Source organism: Petaurus breviceps, unplaced genomic scaffold (assembly GCF_028583685.1).
Source record: "Petaurus breviceps papuanus isolate PSGF00001 unplaced genomic scaffold, PetGlider_PUasm1.0 216, whole genome shotgun sequence".
In the NCBI taxonomy this organism is placed as follows: Eukaryota; Metazoa; Chordata; class Mammalia; order Diprotodontia; family Petauridae; genus Petaurus; species Petaurus breviceps.
In genome coordinates, this window is record NW_027185867.1 from 2,017,964 (window position 1) to 2,044,153 (window position 26,190).

Here is a 26,190-nt window from a genome sequence, read left to right on the forward strand (position 1 = left end):
AATAGCTACATTTATTTTCAGTTGCTTGGAAAGATGAATTCTTGCTTAGTATTTGAATCATTTGATTCCTTAGTTTAATTTGCTTTTCCTCAATTTTTAGGAATCCCACATGGACCACAAACAATAGGAAACCATTTTCAGCGGACTTCTGTTAATGGCCAATCTTCAAATTTGACTGCAACGCAAATGTCTTTTCCAATCCAAGGTGTTCATACTGTGGCACAGACTGTTTCTAGAATTCCACCAAATCCTTCAGTTCATACCCAGCAGCAACAAAATGCTACAGTGACTGTCATACAAAATAAAGCTCCAATTTCTTGTGAAGTAGTTAAGGCTGCAGTAATTCAGAATACTGTTCCCCAATCAGCAGTTCCTGGTAGTATTGCTGTTGGAGGTGGAGCAGCACAGGCCTCTATTGTTCAGAATCATAATACAGGACCACAACCAGTGACTGTTGTCAGTTCTCAAACATTGCTTCATCATCCTCCTGTCATTCAGCAGCAGTCCCCACTGCATGCAGTAGTACCAGGACAAATATCCTCAGGCACTCCTGTCACAGTAATTCAGCAAGCCGTACCACAGAGCCATATATTTGGCAGAGTACAGAACATACCAGCATGCCCTTCTACAGTTTCACAAGGTCAGCAGTTAATCACCACATCATCCCAACCTGTGCAGACTTCATCTCAACAGTCATCTTCTAGCAACCAGCAACAAGACACTGTCATCATCACACCCCAGCAATATGTAACCACTTCGGCATCCAATATTGTCTCTGCTACTTCAGTACAGAGTTTCCAAGTAGCAGCTGGCCAAATGGTTACGATAGCTGGAGTCCCAAGTCCACAAACCTCTAGGGTAGGATTTCAGAACATTGCACCAAAACCCCTTCCTTCTCAGCAAGTTACATCAACGGTGGTACAGCAACCCATCCAGCAGCCACAACAGCAAACCCAACAGAGTGTAGTGATTGTGAGCCAGACAGCTCAGCAAGGTCAAACATATGCACCAGCCATTCACCAAATTGTTCTTGCTAATCCAACTACAATCCCAGCTAGTCAAACAGTCCAGTTACCTGGACAGCCAAACTTAACTCCATCTTCCTCACCATCACCTGGACCAGTTACAAATAGCCAAGTCCCAACTGCTATGTCATCTCCTCCTTCTACTCCTCAGTCCCAGGGACCTCCTCCAACTGTCAGTCAGATGCTATCTGTGAAAAGGCAGCAACAACAGCAACATTCACCAGCATCTCAACCACAGCAGGTACAAGTACAAGTTCAGCAGCCACAGCAGGTACAAATGCAAGTTCAGCCACAGCAAACTAACACAGCAGTTGGTCAGCCTGCATCTGGTGAATCTAGTCTGATAAAACAGTTACTGCTTCCAAAGAGAGGTCCTTCCACTCCAGGTGGTAAACTTATACTCCCAGCTCCACAGATTCCTCCTCCTAATAATGCAAGAGCCCCTAGCCCTCAGGTGGTTTATCAGGTGACCAATAACCAGACACCGGGTTTTGGAGTACAAGGACAGTCACAAGGTCAGCAGCTATTGGTTGGGCAGCAAAATGTTCAGCTAGTACAGAGTGCAATCCCACCATCAGCGGGAGTACAGACAGTACCTATCTCTAACTTACAAATATTACCAGGCCCTCTGATCTCAAATAGTCCAGCAACGATTTTTCAAGGGACTTCTGGCAACCAGGTCACCATAACAGTTGTGCCAAATACTAGTTTTGCTACTGCAACTGTGAGTCAGGGAAATGCAACTCAGATCATTGCTCCAGCAGGGATTACCATGAGTGGAACACAAACAGGAGTTGGACTTCAGGTGCAAACACTTCCAGCCACTCAGGCCCCTCCAGCTGGACAATCACCATGTGCTACTGCTGCTGCTCCCCCATTTAAAGGTGATAAAATAATTTGCCAAAAGGAGGAGGAAGCAAAGGAAGCAACAGGGTTACATGTTCATGAACGCAAAATAGAAGTCATGGAAAACCCATCCTGCCGAAAAGGAGTTGCAAACACTAGCAATGGGGATACAAAAGAAAATGAAATAGAGGTGGGAAATCTTTTAAATGGGAGAAAGTATAGTGACTCAAGTCTACCTCCTTCAAACTCAGGGAAAAGTCAAAATGAGACCACCCAGTGCTCACAAATCAGTAATGGGCCATCATTCGATTTGGGTGAGAATGGAGCTCCTGGAAAGCAGAACTTGGAACAAATGGATACACAAGAATTCAAAAGTGATTTGAAGAAACCCCTAGTTAATGGAATCTGTGATTTTGATAAAGGAGATGGTTCTCATTTAAGCAAAAACATTCCAAATCACAAAACTTCCAATCACGTGGGAAATGGTGAGATATCTCCAGCGGAACAAGGGAATTTAGATGCCACTCAGCAAGATACTGCCAAAGGTGATCAAATAGAAAGACTTTCTAATGGACCTGTATTAACTTTGGGTGGGACACCATCTGTAAGCAGTATACAGGAGGCCACAAATGTGATAACACAGCAACTTAGTGGTACCAACACTGATTTACCTAATGGACCTTTAGCTTCAAGTTTGAGTTCAGATGTGCCTCAGCAACGCCCAAGTGTGGTTGTCTCACCACACACTGCAGCCTCTGTTATACAGGGACATCCAATCATTGCAGTACCCCACTCAGGATCTAGAGCATCCCAATCTCCCTTATCATCTGAAGTTCGGTCTACTAATGGCACAGCAGAATGCAAAACTGTAAAGAGACCAGCAGAGGATATCGATAGGGAAACAGTCCCAGGAATTCCAAATAAAGTAGGAGTTAGAATTGTTACAATCAGTGACCCCAATAATGCTGGCTGTAGTGCAACAATGGTTGCAGTACCAGCAGGAGCTGATCCAAGCACTGTAGCTAAAGTAGCAATAGAAAGTGCTGTTCACCAAAAGCAGCAGCATCCACCAACATATGTACAGAATATAGCTACGCAGGTATGTTCACTCTCCTGTTTCTTTTATCATTAAAATTATTTTGGTGTTTTATCAGTTTTCTAAAAATTGTTTGGCAGTACAGTCATTAGTTAATCTGTTGTTTTCTCCTCTCTAGCCTTGAAAACTTGTAAAGTTATAATGTAAATATATGTCAAAACGGCTATACTTTTTTTTCCTTCCAGTTCTTATTGCTGTCATAGGTGGTTTTAAAATTAATTGTACATAATTTAGAGAAGTTCTTTAATTTTTTCCTCCTCATGCTGACCAGACTGATTCATGTATCTTAGCTTTTGGAAAAGTGATTGTCCAGCTGGATGTGCTTTAAAATCTTTATTTTCTTACATGATTTTCTTTATTTTTTCTTATTTTGCAAATAGCACCAAAAAATTGTTTTTCTATATTTAATTTCTTCATTTTGAAGTATATTTATATAACTTGTTTGCCAACATCTTTGTATAATGAATCCCATAGAGGTCACATTATTTTGTATTTTTAAAAATACTCCCAGATTCCTTCTTGATATCCTCATATGTTAAATAAATTATATATAGCTATAATCACTATCTTGAACTGAGATGTGACTGTCCTCTAAGCAATATCAACATAGTAATTTTGTTATTTTGTTACTCTTTTCTGATTCTCAAGTTTCGGCTACGTCTTTCCATAATGTTTTCCATCAAAGTTGGAAGAACTTAACATAAGAAAATATTCTCTGGTTGAATTTTATCTATCAGGAAATTCTGGCATCACATTCAGGTTATGAAGGTTAAGATAGTTAAAATACTTTATCTGTTGCAATGTGGGTCTTGCTCAAGCCCTGACCTGATCCTTAAATGCTCAGGTTTAACCCCACCTTATCATTAACTCATGGTTTTACTCCCTTCCTGCTAGTCCGAAACCTGACTGACCTATTCTAGTTTGACTTTATGATTGCCTTTAGTAATTGCAAAAATGTCAATAATCAGGGAGGCTAGGTGGTGTAGTGAGTAGAGCACTGGTCCTGAAGTCAGGAGGACCTGAGTTCAAATCTGGCCTCAGACACTTAACAATAAAATTAGCAGTGTGACCTTGGGCAAGTCACTTAACCCCAATTGCCCTCCAAAAAGAAAAAAAAAAGTCAATATTCACTGTCAACAATGGGCCAAAGTTGGACCTTGCAGATATACAGCAGGAGAAAAAGTAACATATCACAATGTCATATTTAAGAAGCTCCATTCCTTCAGCATGTTGTTTTACATAAGAGTATGAACTTGGATAATATTACTTATAATTATGATATGATTCTAATTAATGTTTTGTGTAGTATATGTGTATATGCTTACATTTTTATATGCATATATTTGTAATTTTTTGAAGCACTAAAATATTCTATTTATTTTTAAACAGGTGCTACAATTTAGTTAATAAATTGGTTGCTGAATGCTAGCTTTTCCCCTCAAACTAGATTTTCTTTCAAATTGAATCTTTACAACTTATAAAAAAATTGATCAAGCTTTAGTCACTATATTTATCATTCTATATTTAAGCATTTTCTAGTTTATTTGCATGGCGCTCTCTTCTTCTGTTCTTTTCTGCTAGAATTGTTAATGATCCCAAGAGGATAGTAGGAATCTATAAATAATTTGTGATAATTAACCAATTTTAAGAAAACCACTGTATAAGATAATTTATTGAACCTTAATTTTTATGTCTTTTTCTCTCTATAGGATTATATTCAGGGTTTTTTTTTTTCAATTTTTTTTTTGCTCTTTTTTGGGGGGGCAGTTGGGGTTAAGTGACTTGCCTGAGGTCACACAGCTAGTTTTTGTGTTAAGTGTCTGAGGCCGGATTTGAACTCGGGTCCTCTTGACTCCAAGGCTGGTGCTCTATTCACTGTGCCACCTAGCCGCCCCAATATTCAGTTTTAATAACTCAACATCATAAGCATTATTAATACATTCCTAAATTATAGTAGTTATGAAAAATTTCCTTTAGGAAATTTGGGTTTATACTTTTCTTATTATAAAGTTTTAGAATTTCCAAAATAACTTTAGTGTGTCAGTGCATTTTGTGTGTGTGTGTGTGTGTGTGGAGACAGAAAGAGAGAGGTAGAGAGAGAGAGACACGAAAACCGGTGCTCATTAATGGTAGAATTGTAAACTTGAAGATCTTGTTAGAGAACAATTTGAATAGTGCAGTTTGCAAAGTTACAGTCATTACATTCTTAAGGCTTTACCTGTATAAAGTTTTTCTCTTGTATGAAATGTCAAAATGAGAATCACATTCTCAGAGTTGGAAAGGAACTCAGTAGCTGTCCAATTCTGATATATTTATATCTGTATGGTCACCAAATGTATCCATGAAGTTATCATTCAGCCTTTGCTTAAATACATCCATTGAGAGGTAACCTGCAACCACCAGTACTGTTTATCCTTAGAAAAAACTAATTAACATTCAGTTTTTCCTTATTACATCAAGGCATATTGTTTCCCAATTCCGTCCTCTGGGATCAAACCAACCAAATCTAACTTCTTTACTGTACCTGAAAATAGCTATTATATCCCTTTGTAAATTTTCTCTTCTCTAGCCTAAATATTCTCTGGTCTTTCAGCTAACATATACATATATGATATGCTCTAGAGGCCATTTGCTATCCTAATTGCCCTCTTCTGGGCACTTATAAACTTATCCACCCTCTTGCTAAAGTGCAGTACCAAGAATTAAAGTTCATTAAAACAATTTAAAACATTTAAAATGATATTTAAGGCATTGGTGCCTTTTAAACTTTTGCCTGTTATACTTAGCATCTATACATTATATTCAAGTTTTATTCATCATTATCATTTCAAAATCCATTCTGAAACTGTATTTTGTTTGCTTGTAGCAGTTTTTAAAATGGTTGAAGTTAAAATTAATATGCCAGCTATCACTTATGGAGAAATCATATCTTGATTCAAACAGAAAACAAAAAATACCAAATAGAACAACATGAAAAGTAAAGATAAAAGATATTAAAACTCGCTTCAGCTTATATTTTTTCATTGTGAAGAGATAAATGTACACTGAACATTCTGAAAACCATCAGCATCTTAGTATCTTCAAAAGTTAGCATTAAATTATTTTATCCTTTAAAACATAAATTGAGTTTATTTCTCTTTTGTATCTTTGTCAAATTTGGAATTAAATACCATTTCAGTATATACTTGAGGAGGATACTGGGCATAGACCATCAGGTTGAGAGCATTACTGTGTTTTCCTTTTCCTGTAGTGATTTTATTTAAAGGTTTGCCAAGAGAGGTACAGTTTTTAAGACTTTAAGGGTTTAATTTGGATTATGTTGAGACTTTAATGGCTATTATACAGGATGCTTGTGTTGAGAAAGGTCTTAAGAAATAAGGACTATTCAGAAAAGGCAAGGAACTTTTGCTAATTAGAAGGAAAAAATGAAGACAAGTACATGAAGATATAAAGAGGAATATTTTCCAAAAGTCATTATTTATCTGTTGAAGATAGTAGCCATATCAGTTTGCCCTCTTTGGTCTAAGCTTTGTTGTATTCGTTTTACAGTATGGCAGATGCCCATATGTGAGATAATTATACATACAATATTATTTTTTGCTATTTTTATCTTTTCCCTGTTTTGGCTTTGTTTCTCCCTTTGTCTATTATATGCATTTCTGCTACCTATTTTTATTGTTTTTATAGACAAACACCCTCTTGTAGAAAGTTAGATAGATTATGGCTGTGTGCAGGGCCATTAACATTGATATTTGCATGACCCTTTTTTATCAAGTATTAGGAAAACAAGCCCAAGGATACAATTTCATACACAGGCAGGAACGGATCAATTCTGCTAGAGCTACAAAAATTTGGTTCTTTCCCCAAAAACCATTGTTGCACTGGTATTTAGGCTAGTGCCATACTTATTCATTTTCATATAATTTAAAAATAAGCTCTGTGTGTTGTGTGTGTATGTGTGTGTGTGTGTGTGTGTATGTGTGTGTGGTTTCATACTTAGTTCAAGAGGGAAAACTTTTATGCCAGAGAAACCAAGTGTATGTATCATAATTCATTTTTGTTATCTTTTCCTATAGTTTCATTTAAAATATTTGATTCTTAAAAGGTGACTAAATTATAAAAAATACTTTGGGAAGAGACATTATTGTAAAAATGCCAGGTATTTATACTGTTTCCACTGCTAGGGATCCATAATTATAATACATATTAGGGGACTATCAGACATTATAGACATTCTACATTGTGATAGCAAAATTATGAACTTCAAGAAATTTTTTTTCTGTAGCTTATGCATTTTAATTGAGCTTTTCTTATTAGTTAATTCATTCTTTTCAAAACTTTTATTAAAAGATTAACATTGAACATAGATACTAAGCATACTAATAACATGCATATAAATTCATTTCAGAAATTAAAATGAAATAATTTTTCAGTTGCTCCCACAATATTTTGTTCAGGATTCTTTATTTTCCATTCATTCTTACACTCTTGCACTTTTTTCTTTGCAGTTAGTATGTTCTTCTGGTTTTCTTTTTTTTCCTTTTTGCATTGTTTCATATAGATTTTTCCAGATTTCTTTATATATCTCATACCCATTGATCTTAACTGCATTATGAAATTTTACCATATTCATGTTTCATAATTAAATCATTCCTTTATCGTACATTTACAATGTTTCCAGGTGTTTTTGCAATTACTTATGATATTGCCATGAAAATCTCTGCAGATGCAGCTGATTTTTAGTTTTTATAAAGCTTTTTGGATATGTTCTTTTTTTTAATTTTTCAAATGCTTTATTAACTTCTGATTTACATCATTCATTTCCGCCAGATTTTGAGTTACAAATTTTCTCCCCGTTTTTCCCATACCCATGGGCCCAAAATAGCAGTCCCATAAGCTATCCCCTCCTCCAATCTGCTCTCTCCCATATTTTCTCCCATACCCCTTTCGACTTTTCCAGTAGGGCATGGTGGATCTCAATGCCCCAGTGCCTGTGTATCGTATTTCCCAATTATATGTAAAATAGTATTAATTATATATATATTTAAACATTTGATTTTAAAACTGAATTCCAGATTCATTCCCTTCCTCCATTGTCACCCACCCTTACTGGGAAGATAAATAGGTTGTACATGTGTGGCTAATGCAAAACAATAACATAGTAGATATATTGTAAAAGACTGACTATATTTCCCTCCCTCCTGTCCCACCTCCCACTTGTTCTATTCTCTACTTTGATCTCGTCCCTTTTCAAAAGTGGGTGCTTCCAACTTCCCTCCCCCCAAGCCTGCCCTGCCTTCCGTTATCCCCCCTCTCATTCCCTTCCCCCCCTACTCTCCTGGAGGGTGAATTGCCCTATTTAGTGTGTATTTCATTCCCTCCCCAAGCCAAATTCAGTGGGAATAAGGTTGACCCATTCCCTTTTGCCTTCCTATTCTTCCCCTCCTTTGTAACCATTTTCCCTTGCCTCTTCTATATGAGATAGTTTACCCCATTTTGTCTCTCCCAATCTTCTCTCATTATATTCCTCTCTCATCTCTTAATCTCACCTTTTAAGTATGATCCCTTCCTGTTAAATTGGTCCTGTGCCCTCTATCTGTGTATACCTGTAAACATATATACACACATTCACATATGTATTTATATGCCGATATACCCTCATATATAAACATATATATTTCTATTCCCTTCAACTTTTTTCATACTGAGAAAAGTTTCATAAGTTACAATTATTGTTTTTCCATGTAGGAATGTTAATAGTTCAACTTTGATAAGTTCCTTATGATTTCTTTTCCCTGTTTACCTTCTCATGCTTCTCTTGCTTCTTGTATCTGAATGTTAAATTTTCTATTCAACTCTGGTATTTTCAGCAAGAATGCTTGAAAGTCCTCTATTCCACTGAATGATCATATTTTCCCCTGAAACATGATACTCAGTTTTGCTGGGTAGGTGATTCTTGGTTTTAATCCCAGCTCTTTTGCTCTCTGGAATATCATATTGCAAGCCCTTCAATCCCTCAGTGTAGAAGCTGCCAGATCCTGTATTATCCTGAGTATGTTTCCACAATATTCATATTGTTTCTTCCTGGCTACTTGTAATATTCTCTCCTTAATCTGGGCATTCCAGAACCTAGCTATAATATTCCTAGGAGTTTTCTTTTTGGGATCTTTTTCAGGAGGTGATCAGTGGATTCTTTCAACCTCTATTTTGCCCTCTGGTTCTAAAACAACAGGGCAGTTTTCTTTGAGAATTTCCTGGAGGATGATTTCTAGGTTCTTACTTTGATCATGGCTTTCAGGTAGTCCAATAATGTTTAAATTATCTCTCCTGGATCTATTTTTTACGTCAGTATTTTTTCCCTGAGATATTTCACATTGCCTTCTATTCTTTCATTTGTTTGGATCTGTTTAACAGCTTCTTGATTTCTCATAAAGTCTATTAGCTTCCATTTGCTCCAATCTAATTCTGAAGCAATGATTCTCCTCATTGAGCTTTTGAGATTCTTTTTCCATCTTGCATATTTGGCTTTTCAAGGCATTCTTCTCCTCATTGCCTTTTTGAGCCTCTTTTGCCATTTGAGTCAGTCTGTTTTTTAAGGTATGATTTTTATCAGTCAGGCTGTTGACTCTCATTTAATAAATTTCTTGCATCATTCTCATTTCTCTTCCCAATTTTTCCTCCACTTCTCTTATCTGCTTCTTCAGGTTCTCTATGGCCTGCAACCAGCTCGTATTTTCCTTTGAAGCTTTTGGTGCAGGAGTTCTGACTTCACTGTCTTCCTCCTGTTCCATGCTTTGATCCTTTTTGTCCCCAAAATAGGAGTGTAATGTTGGAATCTTCTGTCTGCTTTGTTTCCTTTGCCTGGTCATGTCGCCCCTTAGTCACTTGACCCCTGGGCTTTTTGCCACAGTAGGACTTTGCCACCAGACAGAGGAGCTTTCGTCCCAAACGCTGGGGTTTTCTCAGCTGCCGGAGGTATTAGATGGGTGCCCTCTCCGAGGCCTCCACATGCTCTGGCAAGCTGGACACACACCTCAGAACCTCCACCCTGGACTGCAATCCAAATCCAAGCAGGTTAAAGCAAGAGCGATTACCCCTCAGACTGGTGCTTGCTCCCCCTACACTCTGCAGGCCAGGAGCTGAAGCTGCCATTTGGCACTGGCTGGCTGTGCCTTCTCGCCCCCAGGGCAAAAGCCAATGCACTCCCTCTAACTGGGTCCCAAAGTCCCAACTGCACTGACCTCTCACTTTGTCCTTTGCATCTGTGTGTTAATAATTCTGGAAATCTTGGGTATATTCTTAATAGTGATGTCAAAAGAGATTTATTCAAAACATATGATTATTATTTTTTTTAACTGTCACATTGCTGTCCAAAATTATTCCACCAGTTTACATTCCACCAATTATGGAAGAACATAACTCCATAACTGTGCCAGGCACTATCCTAACAGCTGGGGAAAGGCAGAAGACAATCAGTCTGGTAGAGAAGACAAGAAACAAACAAACGAGTACAAAAATGCTGTAGATAGGATAAAGAGGAAATAATAAGCAGAGGAAAAGCACTAGATTTAATTGGGGTTGGAAAAGCAACCCTGTAGAAAGTGGTATTGGGGAGCCAGGCGGTAGAGATCAAATGGGAGAACATTCCTGGCATGGGAGATAGCCAAAGAAAATACCTGGAGCCAAGAGATAGGGAGTGTCTTATTTATAGAATATCAAGGAGGTCAGTGTCACTGGTTCATAGAGTTTGTGGACTGGGAGGAAAGAAAGGAGAAGGGTGTAAGATATAAGAAAAATAGATAGATGGCAGGGGAGGAAGAGTTGAACTAGGTAATGACGGTCGGCTTTGAACACTGAACAAAGGATTTTGTATTTTATCCTTGAGGTGATAAGGAACCACTTGAGCTTTTGAAAAGTGACATGATAGGATCTATATTTCAGGAATATCACTTTGGCAGTTTAATGGAAGATGAGCTGACGTGAGGATACAGTTACAGCCATCAGGCTATTGTAATTGGCCAGTACCTGCACCTGGGTGGTGCCAGTAGTCAGTGACAATATTGGATAGGGGCAATGAGAGATACTGAGGGTATAATACCTAAGCTGTAAGCCAGGGTGACTACGAGGATGGTCAACAATAATAGGGCATTTTGGAAGGGAAGTGGGTTTAGAGAGTTGAATTTTGGACATACTTTGTTTAAGATGTCTACTGGACATGTCTGGGAAGGCAGTTGGAGATGCAAGATTGAAGGTCAGCAGAGTTGTTAGGGCTGGATTTAGGTAGATTTAAGAATCATTAGCATAAAGATTGCAATTAAATCCATGGCAGCTGATGAGATCATCAAGTATAGTATAGAGGAGATCAGAAGGTGAACCAAGGAAAGCCCTGTTACCCATGGTTATTGGACCTGATTTGGATGAGGATCCCCTTCAAAGGAGACAGACAAAGGGAGGAGAACCAGAACCAGGAGAGAGTGGTGTCCCAAAAACCTAGAGAGAAAAGAGTGTCAAGAAAAGGGCAATAAACAGTGTCAAAGGCTGCAGAAAGGTTAAGAATGAGGCTTGAAAGGACATTCTTTTTTTTTTTTAATATTAACTTTCTTTATTTCCCTTTTTAGAAACATTAGCTTTTCTTACTAGCCATGTGACCCTGGGCAAGTCACCCAACCCCAACTGCCCTACCCTCTTTCTTCCAAAAAGAAAAAAAAAAGCATTAACTTTTTCACATCCATTAAAAAAATTTTTTGAGTTTCAAATTCTCTCCCTTCCCCCCACACCTTCCCTATCCTTTAAGGAGAATAGCAATATGATACCCATTATTCATAAGCAGTCATGTACAACTTATTAACATTAACTTTTTATCTTTGTCAATTTTCTTGTTATGATGTAAAAGAATGAATTGTTTTAATATGCATTCTATTATTTGTGATTTGGGATCATCTTTCTTACATTTGTAATTTGTTTTGTAGTTCTTTTTTTCCCATTTTTTAAAAATTAAATTTTATGTTTATTTTTAGTTCACATCATTTATTTCCATTTATTTCCACAAGATTTTGAGTTAAAAATTTTCTCCATGTTTTTCCCCAACCCACAACCCCAAAAGAGTGATCCCATTGGAAAAGACAGCATTCTTAAATTTACATCAAAGGCACATCTATGTTACCAACTTCTCCCTATATCTTTTTAGCTCTTGTCACACCATGCCTGGACTACCAAAGTGTCCTTCTACAATAGCTGTGCTGAAGTTTCCTTTTTATGTTTTCTCCAGTTCTAGTCTGACACTAGACAAATTTCTTTAAATATGCACTTTCATTATTTTATTCCTCTATTCACTATTCAATGACTCCTCCTTGAGTACAGGGAAGTCTTAAAACTTGTTAACCTGCCATTTATTGTCCCAGCCTGCTATTCAAAACTTTTCTCAACATAAACTTTACTATAGGAAAGATGATTTCCTTATCATCTCCAGAATACATATTCTTTTTGTGTTCTTCCTTATAATATTTATACTAATGTATGGAATCCCTTTCCTGCCTAAATTTTGCCTATCATTCAAGGTCTAGTTCAAATATCCACAAAGCTAATTCTTTCCCCTTTCTAATAAAGGAATGACATTCTCCTTTCCTTCCCCTTTTTGTTTGGTGTTTATCCTTCTTTATATTGTTAACCTTTGATAGGCATGTCATTTCACAAACTAGATTGTAAGCTCTTCTGAGTCAAGGACGCAATACTTCTTGTTGTCTTCTGTTGCTAATTGCACATGGTGCTTTCTCAGAAAAGATCTTTTGACTGAAGGAAAAGTCTTTTTTAACGACCAAAAGCCATTAGTGTTCTTCCTCGACAGAGGCTTTCGGAGCATCAAGAGCAGCGTTAATTGCAGCTCCTTTTTTTTAGTCCTTTTTGCTTTATCCAACTATGTATTTTTTCCCCCTTTGTACTGGAGTATGATAATATAACTTCATTTTGTCAAATTTCATGATTGTAAAGGTTTTAAATTTTTGTTTTGCGTGATTTGTAATATTTACTATCTACTTAGCCAAATTATTTTATAAGCAAGATACTAAAAACAATTGAGCTGAACATTTTAAATACAATCTGATATGTAATCACCGACTAAAAATATATACCACATTATTACTATATCATACATAAAGCATTTTTCCTCTTGTACATGTACTAAGATGTAATTTCTTAGTGTTGGTATGAATTTGGGGTATACATTTGGAAAAGAAGTATGGTTGAGAGGGAAGAAACAGAAAGAATGACATAATTTGCCATTATAAGAAAGTTTATATCAAATATGGATCTTTTAACTTTAATGGAGAAAAGCTCTCCTCATTAAAGGGGTTAATCTTAGAAGTTAATTTAATGAACGAATGAACAGATTTCTACATATATGTGTGCATAATTATTCTGAGTTTTGTACTGTTTCTTGAGGGCCTATATGAAGCATATCAGTAAATTAATCATGGATGAGAAAACATTTAGTTTTTCAGCTTAGATACTAATACTTTTTGTATGGGTTGAAATCTCCAATTAAAGATATTTGGTTAGAAAATTATTTAAAATGAATTATTCAGATGCTATAGCGATGATTAAATGTGATTTATTTACCTAAATTTTGCTTATATGCTTCTATGTGAAATAAAGGAATCTGAATATTTTAAAGATTTTTCAGATAATCACATGTACTTCTTAAATTAAAAATAAAGTAACACTCACTATATTAATAGATAAATCACAGTTTTTCACATAGAGTTGTTAGAATGAACTGTAAAATGTGAATGTGTTTTTCCTTTATTATTTAAAAACCCATTCATTTGTAATTTTTCAACAGAGCACACCTGTGACACCAGTACCAACTGTTCAAGTACAGGGCCAGCATAACAGTTCTCAGCCATCTCCATTCAGTACATCCAGTCAACATGGAGAACAAATGAAAAAACCTGGACAAAACTTCATGTGTCTGTGGCAGTCTTGTAAAAAGTAAATGGCTGTTTTATTTAATATACAAGTACATTTTAGAAGCATTCTGTTTTCAAATGAGCTTATAGTTAAACACAGTTTTTTAATGACAACATTTTCTCATGAGAAACTTTTTTTAACAAAAGAATTTCTGTCTTAGAAGTGATCACTCTATAAATCTAATGTAAACTAATGCATTTTAAATTCGTGCTAAAACTCCCTTCCTGATATAGATAAGGTGTGATTTAGCATAATATTTGTGTATAAAAGAACATCTTGGTATGTGATAATTATAAGTTTTTCAACACTTTAGAAGTCTCTTGAACATTTCTAGGACTTAGAAGCCATGTATTATTGAATTGTCATAGGGAGAATGGGCTTGACAGAAAATTTCAGAAAGATATTGATGAATTAAAGTGCCATCTTAATTCCAGAGGAGATAACTTCATATTAGCTCATTAAGAAACATAAACTTATAAAAAAAAACTTCAAAAAATGTTTTTCTTCATAAGCTTTTTTAAAATTAACAAGCACTTTTGGTCTTCCTTTCCTTCCTATCAAGCCCCATCCATTCTTCCTACTACCCTACCTCAACTGAGAAAGAAAAAAAAAATCCTTGAAAATACTAGTAATCAGATAACATCTATTCCCACTTTGGTCACAACAAAAAAACATTTCTCATTCTGCAACTTGAGCATTCTCCATCACTGGTCCCCTAGAGTTATAATCAGAGAGATCTTCAGTCTTTCAAAGTTGTTAGTACATGCTGCCTACCTAAACTTTAACAAAATTTATAAGCCAATCCGTTACACATTAGTTTAGATTTAAATGTTCTACATCAAACTCTAATTTATCATGTTTATCCAGTATCTGCCATGAACTACTTAAAGAGATATCTAATTTATTGTAAACCTTTTGTAGGACTTGTTCAAGGACTGTGATTGTTAAAGTGTGAATGGGAGATCACTGGTGCTTCTCCAGATGATCTTTGTTCTTTTATAGCATTAATATTTCTAATAAGACATGTTTATTTCCTTTTGTTTATCATGTAAATATACATAATGAATCATTAATGAATTTATCTATAGCTTCATCCATGACTTCAGAAACATAGTATTGTATTTTTTGTAACTGGAAAGCAGAAGTTGATGAGTACCCTGGGTCTTCTTATATCCTAAAGTGGACAGTGGATTGAAAAATTTTGAGAATAATTTCTCTAGGGTACTATAGTTTTTAAATACAATTCATGAACCTTAAAATTTGAGCTATATAAATTTTTTGAGAATAATTTCTCTATGTACTGTAGTACCTTGGGTCTTCTTATATCTCAAAATGGACAGTAGATTGAAAAATTTTCAGAATAATTTCTCCAGGGTACTATAGTTTTTAAATACAATTAATGAACATTAAAAGTTTGAGCTACATAGTCCCTTCTCGTTAATAGAATCACACTAGAGGATTATAAATGTATATAAATGAATTATTTTGTGTCATATAACTTGAAAAAAAATCATTAAGAACAGATTAAGTAGGAATATTCTCTGAGTTTCTTATTGCCTTCAGTGGATAGACTACAGATATATAGTTTTGCCATCAAAGACTTGGTCTTTTGTCATATTTTTGTTGCATGTTCCTCATAGGATAAATATGAGAAAGAAATTTTGCTGGGTGACTTAATTTCCTTTTTCAGTAACTACTTCAGGTACCTCAAAACCATAGAATGTGTCAAAAATTTTCAGTGTTTCTCTGCAGTTTTAAATTAAAAAAAAACTTATTTAGACCTTGCTAGTTTAAGAACTGCCCTTCAGATGATAGCCTTTTTACTTAATGAAATTTCAGTTAAAGTTGAAAGTATATATGTATCTTTTTAAAAGCAACTTTTCATGTTCCCAGAAACTAGGGACTAAACATAACATTACCTCTTTTATATTTTGAAGTGTTTGGTACTGAAAAGGCAAAAGTAGCTACCTGTGCTGTATTATTTTCATGTAGCTGAAAGTGACATCTCTCTACACACATAAAGTGACTGGTGTATTAGTGCTGCTTCTTTACCTCACATAATATAGGATAGTATCCCTTACACTCAGCCATCATGTCTTTAAGATAGATAGATAGAGAAATAACAGTGCATTTTGAAGCAACATGCATTATTATTCACATTGGATTTAAATTTCTTATGCCTACTTTTTTATTCCTGTATTATCTTACTAGGGAAGGGAATAAGCATTTATATAGTGCCTGCTATATGCTGGGTACTGTGCTAATTGCTTCACAAATATCATCTCATTTACTCCTCAGTTGTGCTGTAAGCACAGTTAGCTGTGTGAACAAGGTCCTTTTATTATCTTCATTTTTATAGTTGATGAAAATGAGGCAAACAGATGTTAAATAGCTTGCTCAGGAACACATAGCTAGAAGATGTCTGAGGACAAATTTGAACTCCAGCCTTCTTGATTCTAGGGTTAGCACTCTATATGCTGTGTCACCTGGCTTCCTCTATTTGAAAGATACTATATGAAAGACATTTCTTCCCAGTAAGAATCTTTTCCCCAATATCCAGCTCTAAGAGAAAACTGAAATTTGAAAAATTGTAAAGTTTTTTAAAAATTCAGTTTTATCTAAGTTCTGAAATTTTTCTGTCCCCAGCCCACTGAGAAGACAAATACTATAAAACCCATCACAAATACAAAGTCCTATTTCTGCATTAGCCATGTTCCCCACCACCAATCCCACAAAAAGTCAAGGAAAAAAATATGCTTTGATCTCTGTTATGAGTCTGTCAGTTCTCAAGCTAAAAGTAGATAGTATTTTTCATTATGAGGCCTTTGTAATTGTTGTGGATCATTGTGTTAATCAGAGTTACTAAATCACAGTTGATTATTTTTACAATATTGCTGCTAAAGCATAAATTGTTTTCCAGTTCCCACTCAACTCATTTTTTATCAGTTCACATTAAGTCTTGCCAAGTTTTTCTCAAACCTTACCCTTCATTTCTTACAGCACAATAACATTCAATTGAATTTATCTACCAAGTCTTGTTTTTTGTTTTGTTTTGTTTTTTAGCAATCGGGGTTAAGTAACTTGCTCAAGGTTACATGGCCAGTTATTATTTCTGGGTGGGTGCTAAGTGTCTGAGCCCAGATTCGATCCCCAGGTCATCCCGACACTGGAGCAGGTGCTCTTACTCGCTGTGCTACCTGGCCACCCCTCTTGTTTTTATTCTTGTTCAGTTGTTTCAGTAGTGTCTAACTCTTCATGACTCGTTTGTAGTGTTTTGGCAAAGATACTAGAATGGTTTGCCATTTCCTCCTCCAGCTCATTATACAAATGAGAAAACAGAGGCAAACAGAGTTAAGTGACATCCCCAAAGTCACACAGCTAGTAAATGTCAGAGACCAGATTTTAACTCAGGAAGATGAGTCTTTTTTTTTTTTTTTAAGCAATTGGGGTTAAGTAACTTCCTCAAGATTACACGGCCAGTTATTTCTGGGTGTTTTGCTAAGTGTCTGAGCCCGGATTCAATCCCCAGGTCATCCCGACACTGGGGCTGGTGCTCTTACTTGCTGAGCCTCCTGGCCACCCCAAGATGAATATTCTAACTCCAGGCATGATGCTGTATCCACTCGGCCACCTCGGTACATCTTGTTCAGCTATTCCCCAACTAATGGGCATCCCCTCAGTTTCCAATTCTTTGCTACCACAAAAAGAAGTGCTATTAATATTTTTGTACATAGGGGTCCTTTACTTCTTTCCTTGATCCTGAGGAATAGATCTAGTAGCAATATTGTGTGTTCAAAGGTTATGTACAGTTTAATAGTTTTTCGAACATAGTTCCAAACTGATTTCCTTATTGTCTAGACTATTTCACAGCTGCCAGTAAGGCATTAGTGTATTTATTTTCCTAATCCCCTCTAGCATTTGTTATTTACCTTTTATGTCATCTTAACCAAGGTGATGGTGTGAGATGGTACCTCCGAGTTATATAATTTGCACTTCAATAATTATTATTTAAAACATTTTTTCACATGGCTTGATAGCTTTGATTTTAATGATTTATCAATTCGGAAGTGGTACTAAGTTCCTATATATTTTACAAATAAGATCTTTGTGAGGAAACTTGCTGCAAAGATCCCCCCACCCCAGTTTCCTGCTTTTCTGCTTTTAGCTGCACTGCTTTTTTTGTTTGTAAAAGCTTTTTATGTAATCAAAATTATTCTTATTACTTTCTGTGAACCTTTCTCTCTCTTTCTCTTGATAGATGAAATCTTCCCTTATCTAGAGATCTGCCAGATAATTTCTTCTCTGCTCAGTTAATTTGCTTATGAGGTCACCCTTTATGTCTAAATCACATACCCATTTTGGTCTTTTCTTAGTATATAGTGTGAGATGTCAGTGTGCCAGAATTCTTTCCAGTTTTCTCAAATGTTTCTCAGATATGGAGTTCTTGTCCCAGTAACTGGGATCTTTGGATTTATCAAGCACTTCTGTATGCATTGTACTTAATATGCTACATTGATTAGCCTCTCTATTTCTTATGCAGTATTAAATTTAGATAGTATTTTTGTTATGTTGACTTGACCTACTTGTTAACACTATTTCTCCAGTTATTTAAATTTGTATTTGTGTGAAGAATGTTTTATAATTACGTTCATATAATTCCTGTGTATGTCTTAATAGGTAGACAGTCTTCTTGAGCATTTTATGCTGTCTGTGATAGTTATTTTAAATCAATTTTTTCTTTCTATCTAATTCTGTTGGGTTTTATTAATAATATGCAGAAATGACTACGCTTTTTGTAGATTTATTTTATATCTTAAAAATTTTCTGAATTTATTGTTTCCATTAAGTTTTTAGTTGACCCTCTGGGGTTCTCCAAATCTTACTATTTACAAAAAGCAATAGTTTTGTCATTGCCTATGCTTATTCGTTCAATTTCTTTTTCTTCTCTTATTGCATAGTTAGTATTTCTATTACAATATTAAATAATAATAGTGATAATGGACATCCTTGCTTCACCTCAATCTTATTGTTCTTGGTTTTAGATTGTTGTATTTTGTCAAAAGTTTTTTTCTCTGTTCATAGAAATAATAATATGGTTTTTGCTATTGATACGGTCACTGATGCTGACCATGTATTTAATTGAACCAGTCTTGCATTCTGAACATAAATCTGGCCTGGTCACAGTAATGCTCTTTGTGCTATATTGTTCTAGTCTCCTGTTCAGAATTTTTGAATCAATATTAAATTAGGGAAATTAGTCTTTAGTTTTCTTCTTTATTTTAGCTCTTTCTGATTTAGGTATGAATAACATTTATGTCATAGAAGGAAGTTGGTAAGACTCCTTTTTTACCTATTTTTTCAAACAGTTTATATAGTAATATTGCAATTAATTTTTTTAAGTGTTTGGTAGAATTCATTTGTAAAACCATCTGGTCTTGGGTGTTTTTCTTAGGGAGGTCATTTATAACTTGTTCAATTTTTCCACCTAAATTAGATTATTTAAGTATTCTATTTCCTGTTGTGATAATATCTACAGTCTATTTTTTTAATAAATATTCATCCATCATTCATATTGTCAGTTTTATTGACATGTAGTTGGGCAAAATAGTCCTTAATAATTGCTTTAATTTAATCTTCATTGGTCGTGAATTTTACCCTTTTCCCTTTTTATACTGGTAATTTGGTTGTCTTCCTTTTTAAAAATCAAATTAGTCATTGATTAATCTGTTTTTTTTTTTAATTTTGTTTTTGCTCTGAATTTTATTATTAATCTCCCTTTGATTTTTAGGATTTCTATTTTGTTGTTTAATTGGCAGTTTTAAATTTGTTGCTTTTATAGTTTTTTAAGGTGCTTATCCAAGTGGTTGGTCTGTTCTTTTTCTCTTTTATTTATTGTAAGTATTTAGTGATATAAATTTTACACCATCATACTTTGCATCCCACAAATTATGATATGTTGTCTCATTGTTGTCATTATCTTTAATGCAATAATTGTATGCTTTGTCTTTGATCTGCCCGTTCTTATGATTAGGTTATCTAGTTTACATTTAATTTTTAATCTTGATTCAAATGAACTTTATTGAATGGAATTTTTATTCAGTTATGGTTAGAAACATAGACACTTAATATTCATCCTTTTCTGAATTTCTTTGTGAGTTTTTTTAATGCCCTAATACATGGTCATTTTTTTGAAGATGCCATGCACAGCTGAGAAATCCATATACTCCTATTCAGTATTCTCCAGAGGTATATCATATTTACCTTTTCTTTAATTCTATTCACCTACTTCTTTTTTGTTTATGTTGTAGTTAGATTTATCTAGGTCTGAGAGGAGTGATTGAAGTCCTCCACTAGTATAATTTTAGTATTTCCTCCAGTAACTCATTTAACTTTTTCTTCAAGAATTTGAATGCTTTGTCATTTGGGTACATATATGTTCAATATTGATACTAATTTATTGTTTTTGGTACCTTTTCAAAAATTGTAGTTCCTCTTTTAATTAGGTCTGATTTTGCCCTTGCTTTGTCTAAGATCAAGATTGCTATACCTGCCTTTTTTTTACTTCAGCTGAAGTTTAATAAACCCTGGCCCCCTTTTTTAATGCTACATGTATCCTTTTATTTCAGCTGTGTTTGCCTTTCACTCTTGTCATTTTGCCTCTTCCCCCTTGCAGCTTTTAAATATGCATCTCTGTATATATATAAATATAATTTCTACTTTCTTACCCTCCAACCCAAAACCACACCCCACCCCCAAATGAGAATATAAGAAAAAACAAACCCATTACAGACAGGTGTATGTCAATCAAAATGAATTTCCACAATGGCCAGGTCCAAAGCAATTTGTTGAATTTTGCATTCTGAGTCCCTCTCCTTTTTCAGAAGATGGATAGTGTCATCATTAGTCCTCTAGAATTCTGGTTAGTTATGCTAAGAAGGGTTCAGCACAATAGTATTTAATCACATTTTTATACCATATCTTATTCAACCGTTCCCCAACTTATAGGCATGCCTTCAATTTTTTTTTTGTACATCCTTAGTGTTTGTTTTGCTGAGGCCTTATCCCCCCCCATCCCCACCTTCCACCTCAGTCTACCCTTTTAAATTCCCTTTCCCCCTCTTCTCTCCTTCTCCTATTTTCCTATCATTTAAGATGGATTTTTGTATCTATGTATTCTTCTTTCTGTTGACCAATTCAGATGAGGAGATTCAAGTCACAGCATTTCCCCTTCACCTCCTTCCTTTTATTTATATAGATATCTACTTGTGCACCCTAATAATGTCCGATAATTTTTCTTGGCCTTCCTTTCCTTTCACTCCTAGTATTTGTCTCTTCCCTTTTCTTTGCGTTCTTCTCTTAAAATTACTAAGACACTCCCAAGCTTTGTCTAATTGCACTTCCTCTATGAACATCAGTGATGTTCAGAAGGGACACATGTCTCATCTCACCATATTTCAGTGTGAACAGTTCATCTTTATTTAGTCCTTTATTATTGTTCATTCATATTTACCTTTGTACATTTCTCTTCATTTTTGTGTTTGACTGAAAGCCCATCTTCCTTCTGAAATAATAGTATTCCAAGTGCTCCGCTCTTTTTTATTGGTGACTACTATGTGCAATCCTGACTGTGGCCCCTTCTTACTTGACCTCTTTATTTTTGGCTGTTTGCTGGAAGCTTTCAATTTTAGTTGTGATATTCCTGGTAATTTCCATTAAAGGATTTCTTTCAGAAGGTAAACTGATGGTTTCTTTGTATTTAAATTTTACCTTCTGTTTCCAAGAGATTTGGGCAATTTTCTTTTAAACTTTCTTGGAATATGATGTCTAGGCTTTTTGAGGGTCAAATGATACAGCGATTCTCAAAGTCAATTGTTTTTGCCATGAGATGTTTTACATTTTTGCCCATTTTCTTAGCATTTTAACTTTATTTCAATATTTCTTGTGTACTCATGAAATCATTGGTTTTTACTTGGTCCATTCAAATTTTCAGGGAGTTTCTTGCTTGGGCAAGGTTTTGTACCTCTTGTGTTGAGCTTGAGCTTTTCCCTTTCCAATTCTTTCTTGCATTGCTTCCATTTCTTTTCCAGTTTTTTTTAATCACTCTCATTCCATTTACAAAAACATTTTTTAACTTTTGCTTCATCTCTTCTAGGAATTCTAGAGCTTTATTTCTCTCTGAGGCAGTGCTTGTGGTTGTTTTGGAGTCATTTTCTTTTTCTCCATTTCTGTCTTAAGTATCCTGGCTTGTGCAGCATTTTCAAAGATTCCTAGCTGTTTCAAGCCCTATCTTCTGATTTTCCTTCCCTAAACTTGATTTTTGTTATAGTTATTAACCCATTTTCTCATAATTGTATATTAAATTTAGCAAAATAGTAACAAATTTGCTGTTTGTTTTCCCTTGGGAATTTTTTTTTGGTTCTCCTTGTCTTTTTTAATGTCTTATTTGTCTTCATCCTTTTTCATCTTTATTACTACCAGCTAACTTGTACCTGACATCAGTATGCTTCTTGTAATCCTCTAATATAGAATATTACATTCTCAGAGTTGTATCCAGCCCAAAGGCATCAGAGAAATACATGGCATACGTAAGTAGACTTTAGTATATTACTAATGATTACCAAGATGTTCAGCATAGAAGATATACTCAGAACAGATATGATTAGAAAAATAGAGTGGCTTCCATCGTGCTAGATTGATTCTCTATAGATGATTTATTAGGAAGCAGACAAGATTTGAAGAGGATGAGAAGATGTAGTAGACATTGTCGTCCCCACCATTGGAAGTGAAAACTATATCAATGAGATTTTTGTTGTTGCTTAGACTTGTCTGATTCTTCATAACCTTATGTGGAATTTTCTTGGCAAAGATTCTGGAGTGGTTTATTATTTCTTTCTTTAGCTAATTTTACAGATGAGGAAACTGAGGCAAACAGTGACTTGCCCAGGGTCATATAGCTCCTAAGTGTCGGAGGCCAGATTTGAAGTCAGGAAGATGAGTTTTCCTGAATCTATGCCTGGTACTCCATCCACTGTGCCACCTAGCTGCCCACACATATCAATGAGATTACAGATCCATTAAATAAAGGATCTTGTAACACTGGATATTTAAGCCACAGCAGCAGCTGCCTTGAGGCTCCCCTTGGGAAATATACCAGGAATCTTGAGAATTTTTCCCCCTTTTCCTAAAACTACCATTAAGTCAACTTCAGAAAATTAAAGGGAAGGAATTTATAATGGCATACCTAGGTAAAATTCAGATGTATACTAACCCATTCTATTTCTCTTTTCAGAATCTGCCTAAGAAAAAAATAAAATGTTTCCTCTTCTATCTGTTCTCTTAGAGTAATTCTAGAGGAATTTCTGTTTCCAATTTTGTAAGCTTTTATTACTGACATGTTTTATTACTGACACATTTTGACCTGGTACTTTTGGATGTTGTACTCAATAGTATACTGCGACATAATTAAGGATGAAATGTGATTGATATTGGAGTACAGCTTGCAGAATTTTAAACTGTTTTTGCACTGCTATAGTCCATTTTGAGCTTAGGTGAAATTTTGTCATTTGCTGATGGTTGTTACTCAGTTATAACTGAGTCTACATGACTTCATTTAGGGTTTTCTTGGCAATGATACCAGAGTGGTTTTCCATTTCCTTCTCCAACTCATTTTATAGATGAGGAAACTGAAGCAAATACAGTGACTTGGCCAGGGTCTTGTCTTCCTGACTTTAATCTATCTACTGTGCCATTTAGCTGCTGATTTGGTGATAGATATGGTTCAGTTAAAGGGTTTTTTTTTCCCCTTTTCAGATAGGATTCAAACAGTGTATCTTAATGGAAAGAACTCAGAGCAATTGTGCTAGGCTTCTTGTATTTATGTATTAATAGCAGCTTAAGAGCTCTGTACTCTATACCAGGAATTGAAAGGTAAATTTCAGAAGTGACATTATATAGTACCAAAAGTTAGATGACAGTGATTGATTTTCTGTCCTATGGAATGAAGTCTGTAAGCAGTAAGTAGTCGCAAATAATTAAAGATCTTATATTTGCACTTTGTTGATTTGACATTGGTTAATTTTTTTTTTTTGCCTTTCGGAGGGTAATTGGGGTTAAGTAACTTGCCCAAGGTTACACAGCTAGTTTTTTGTTTGTTTGTTTGTTTTTTGTGTGGTTATTAAGTGTCTGACACCGGAACCCAACTCGGGTCCTCCGGACTCCAGGGTCTGCGCTTTACTCACTGTGCCACCTAGCCACCCTGGTTAATTTTTTAACAGTCTAAAAACTGAGCAGTCATTTTCCATAAGGACTTCTTATATATTTGGTGTCATAGCTAAGATAGTTGTTTCTAAACTCCATAGCAACCCTCCCACCCCTATTTTTATAAAAATAACTATTATGCTAATCTACACAGTCAAATGCAGGACAATTTATCTGTCCTGACCCTACATTGACTGATAATGACAGATGTCATATTTTTGCATATTGTATTAATGAAAGAATAATTCTTTGCCTCTCAATTAGAGTGAATTTGCTTCACCAGGTTTATTTTCATTGATTTGTTTCATTTTGATTTCATGGGGGAAAAGTGGATAAATTCTTGTAGGAGTTCAACTAGAATATATACAAATCCTTTTGGTTGTTGATTTTTGAGTAGCCCCTTCCCCCTTGACTAAAAGAGTCTCACATATGCACTCCAAGGTTTAGAAAATCATTAAAATATTTTTAAAAATTTCTGTGACTTTAGGAATAGCTGTTTAGTCCTAATTTTTTTTTTACTTTAATTACGCTTTTATCACATTGGTATTCTCAGTGTCATCCTTGTTATCTTGTTATCAATCATCTCTTCCCTGAGTTTTTCATGGAGTTTCTGCTCAACCACTGTTAAGCCTCTGAGTTCTTCTGTCTCCAAAGAACCACTCCGCTATCCGTATGATTGCTCTCATTCTCCATACATAGCTTAAATACCTCCTTTTCAAGTTATATCTAAAGTCAGTAATGCTTTTTATGCTGCTCTTATACATACTTAAGTTATCATTAATAATATACTTCAAACCGTTTATACTATCCATGCTAAATTACCTTATATTTTGGTTCTTCTGAGATAATGGTTTTGTCATTTGCACCAATATGACATCACTAGGAGATTATTGATGTTAAAGAAATGAATTTTGTGGCAATGGGAACTTTACAGTCATTGACTGTAATTGTAAAATTGCAAAAATGTCTCCTACTTAATTTTGGGCCCAGCTCAGCCCTCTGAATACTTGTCCAAAAGGTATATATTGATGGAATAATTCAACCAGTTATTGCATAACAAGGTAATAATCTAGGCAATATTTTTCTAGAGTGGTTGGTTTCACTGAGATGGATTTTGTACCTTGATGTAAATAGTGTGATATGTTTTATTAAAACAACCTTCAATACTAAATATGTAAGGGGAACAACTACTCAGTATTCCGGTAAGCACATTTAGTGAATATATTATCTCTGTTGCTAACACCTTACACGATATCAGTATTGAGTAAATCACTGAACAGAGTTGAAATGATCTCTCTAGTCTTATCTTTGATGAAGTCCTATGTCATTTTGTTTTACACATGAAAGACACTTTAGCTGAGGAATTTTTTTTTTTTTAGCAATCAGGGTTAAGTAACTTGCTCAAGGTTACAAGGCCAGTTATTTTTGTGTGGGTGTGGAGTATCTGAGACTGCAACTGATCTCAGGTCTCCTGACTCTGGGGCCGGCACTCTTACTCACTGCGCCACCTGGCCGCCCCTAAGCCATTGGGATTAAGTAACTTGCTCAAGGTTACATGGCCAGTTATTTTTGTGTGGGTGTTAAGTATCTGAGCCTGGAAATGATCCCAGGTCTCCTGACTCTGGGGCCGGTGCTCTTACTCACTGTGCCACCTGGCCACCCCATAGCTGAGGAACTTTTATGAGACTGAATCAACTTTGTTTTACTGAATCAAATGCATCTTTAATATTAATGAACATTAAACGTAGAGGTTATATTTTTTATACTTAGAAGTCAGTTTTGTAACCATGAATAATAACTTAACATTTTTATAATATTTTAAAGTTTACATAAAAAGGAATTGATTATAGAAAATTATTTATAAAAGTCTGCCATTTTCTTTCATGTTTTCATTGATGATGGTTATTCTCATAAAGATTTTATAGGGAAAAGAAGGAGGGAGGGAAGAAGGGAAAGAAAAAGAAAGGAGGAAGGAAAGTTGTCACTTTGGAAATATTAACA

At 35.2% G+C, this 26,190-nt stretch overlaps 1 protein-coding gene across 1 annotated transcript in view; it reads left to right on the plus strand.

Annotated features, from left to right (window-relative positions):
- Nucleotides 1-26,190, plus strand: part of ARID2 (AT-rich interaction domain 2) — a 248,418-nt gene that overhangs the window by 207,989 nt on the left and 14,239 nt on the right. The window contains exons 15-16 of the mRNA XM_069094245.1: nucleotides 101-2,970; nucleotides 13,805-13,953. Of these exons, the coding sequence (XP_068950346.1) occupies nucleotides 101-2,970; nucleotides 13,805-13,953 (3,019 nt within the window). The remainder of the gene's footprint in view (nucleotides 1-100; nucleotides 2,971-13,804; nucleotides 13,954-26,190) is intronic.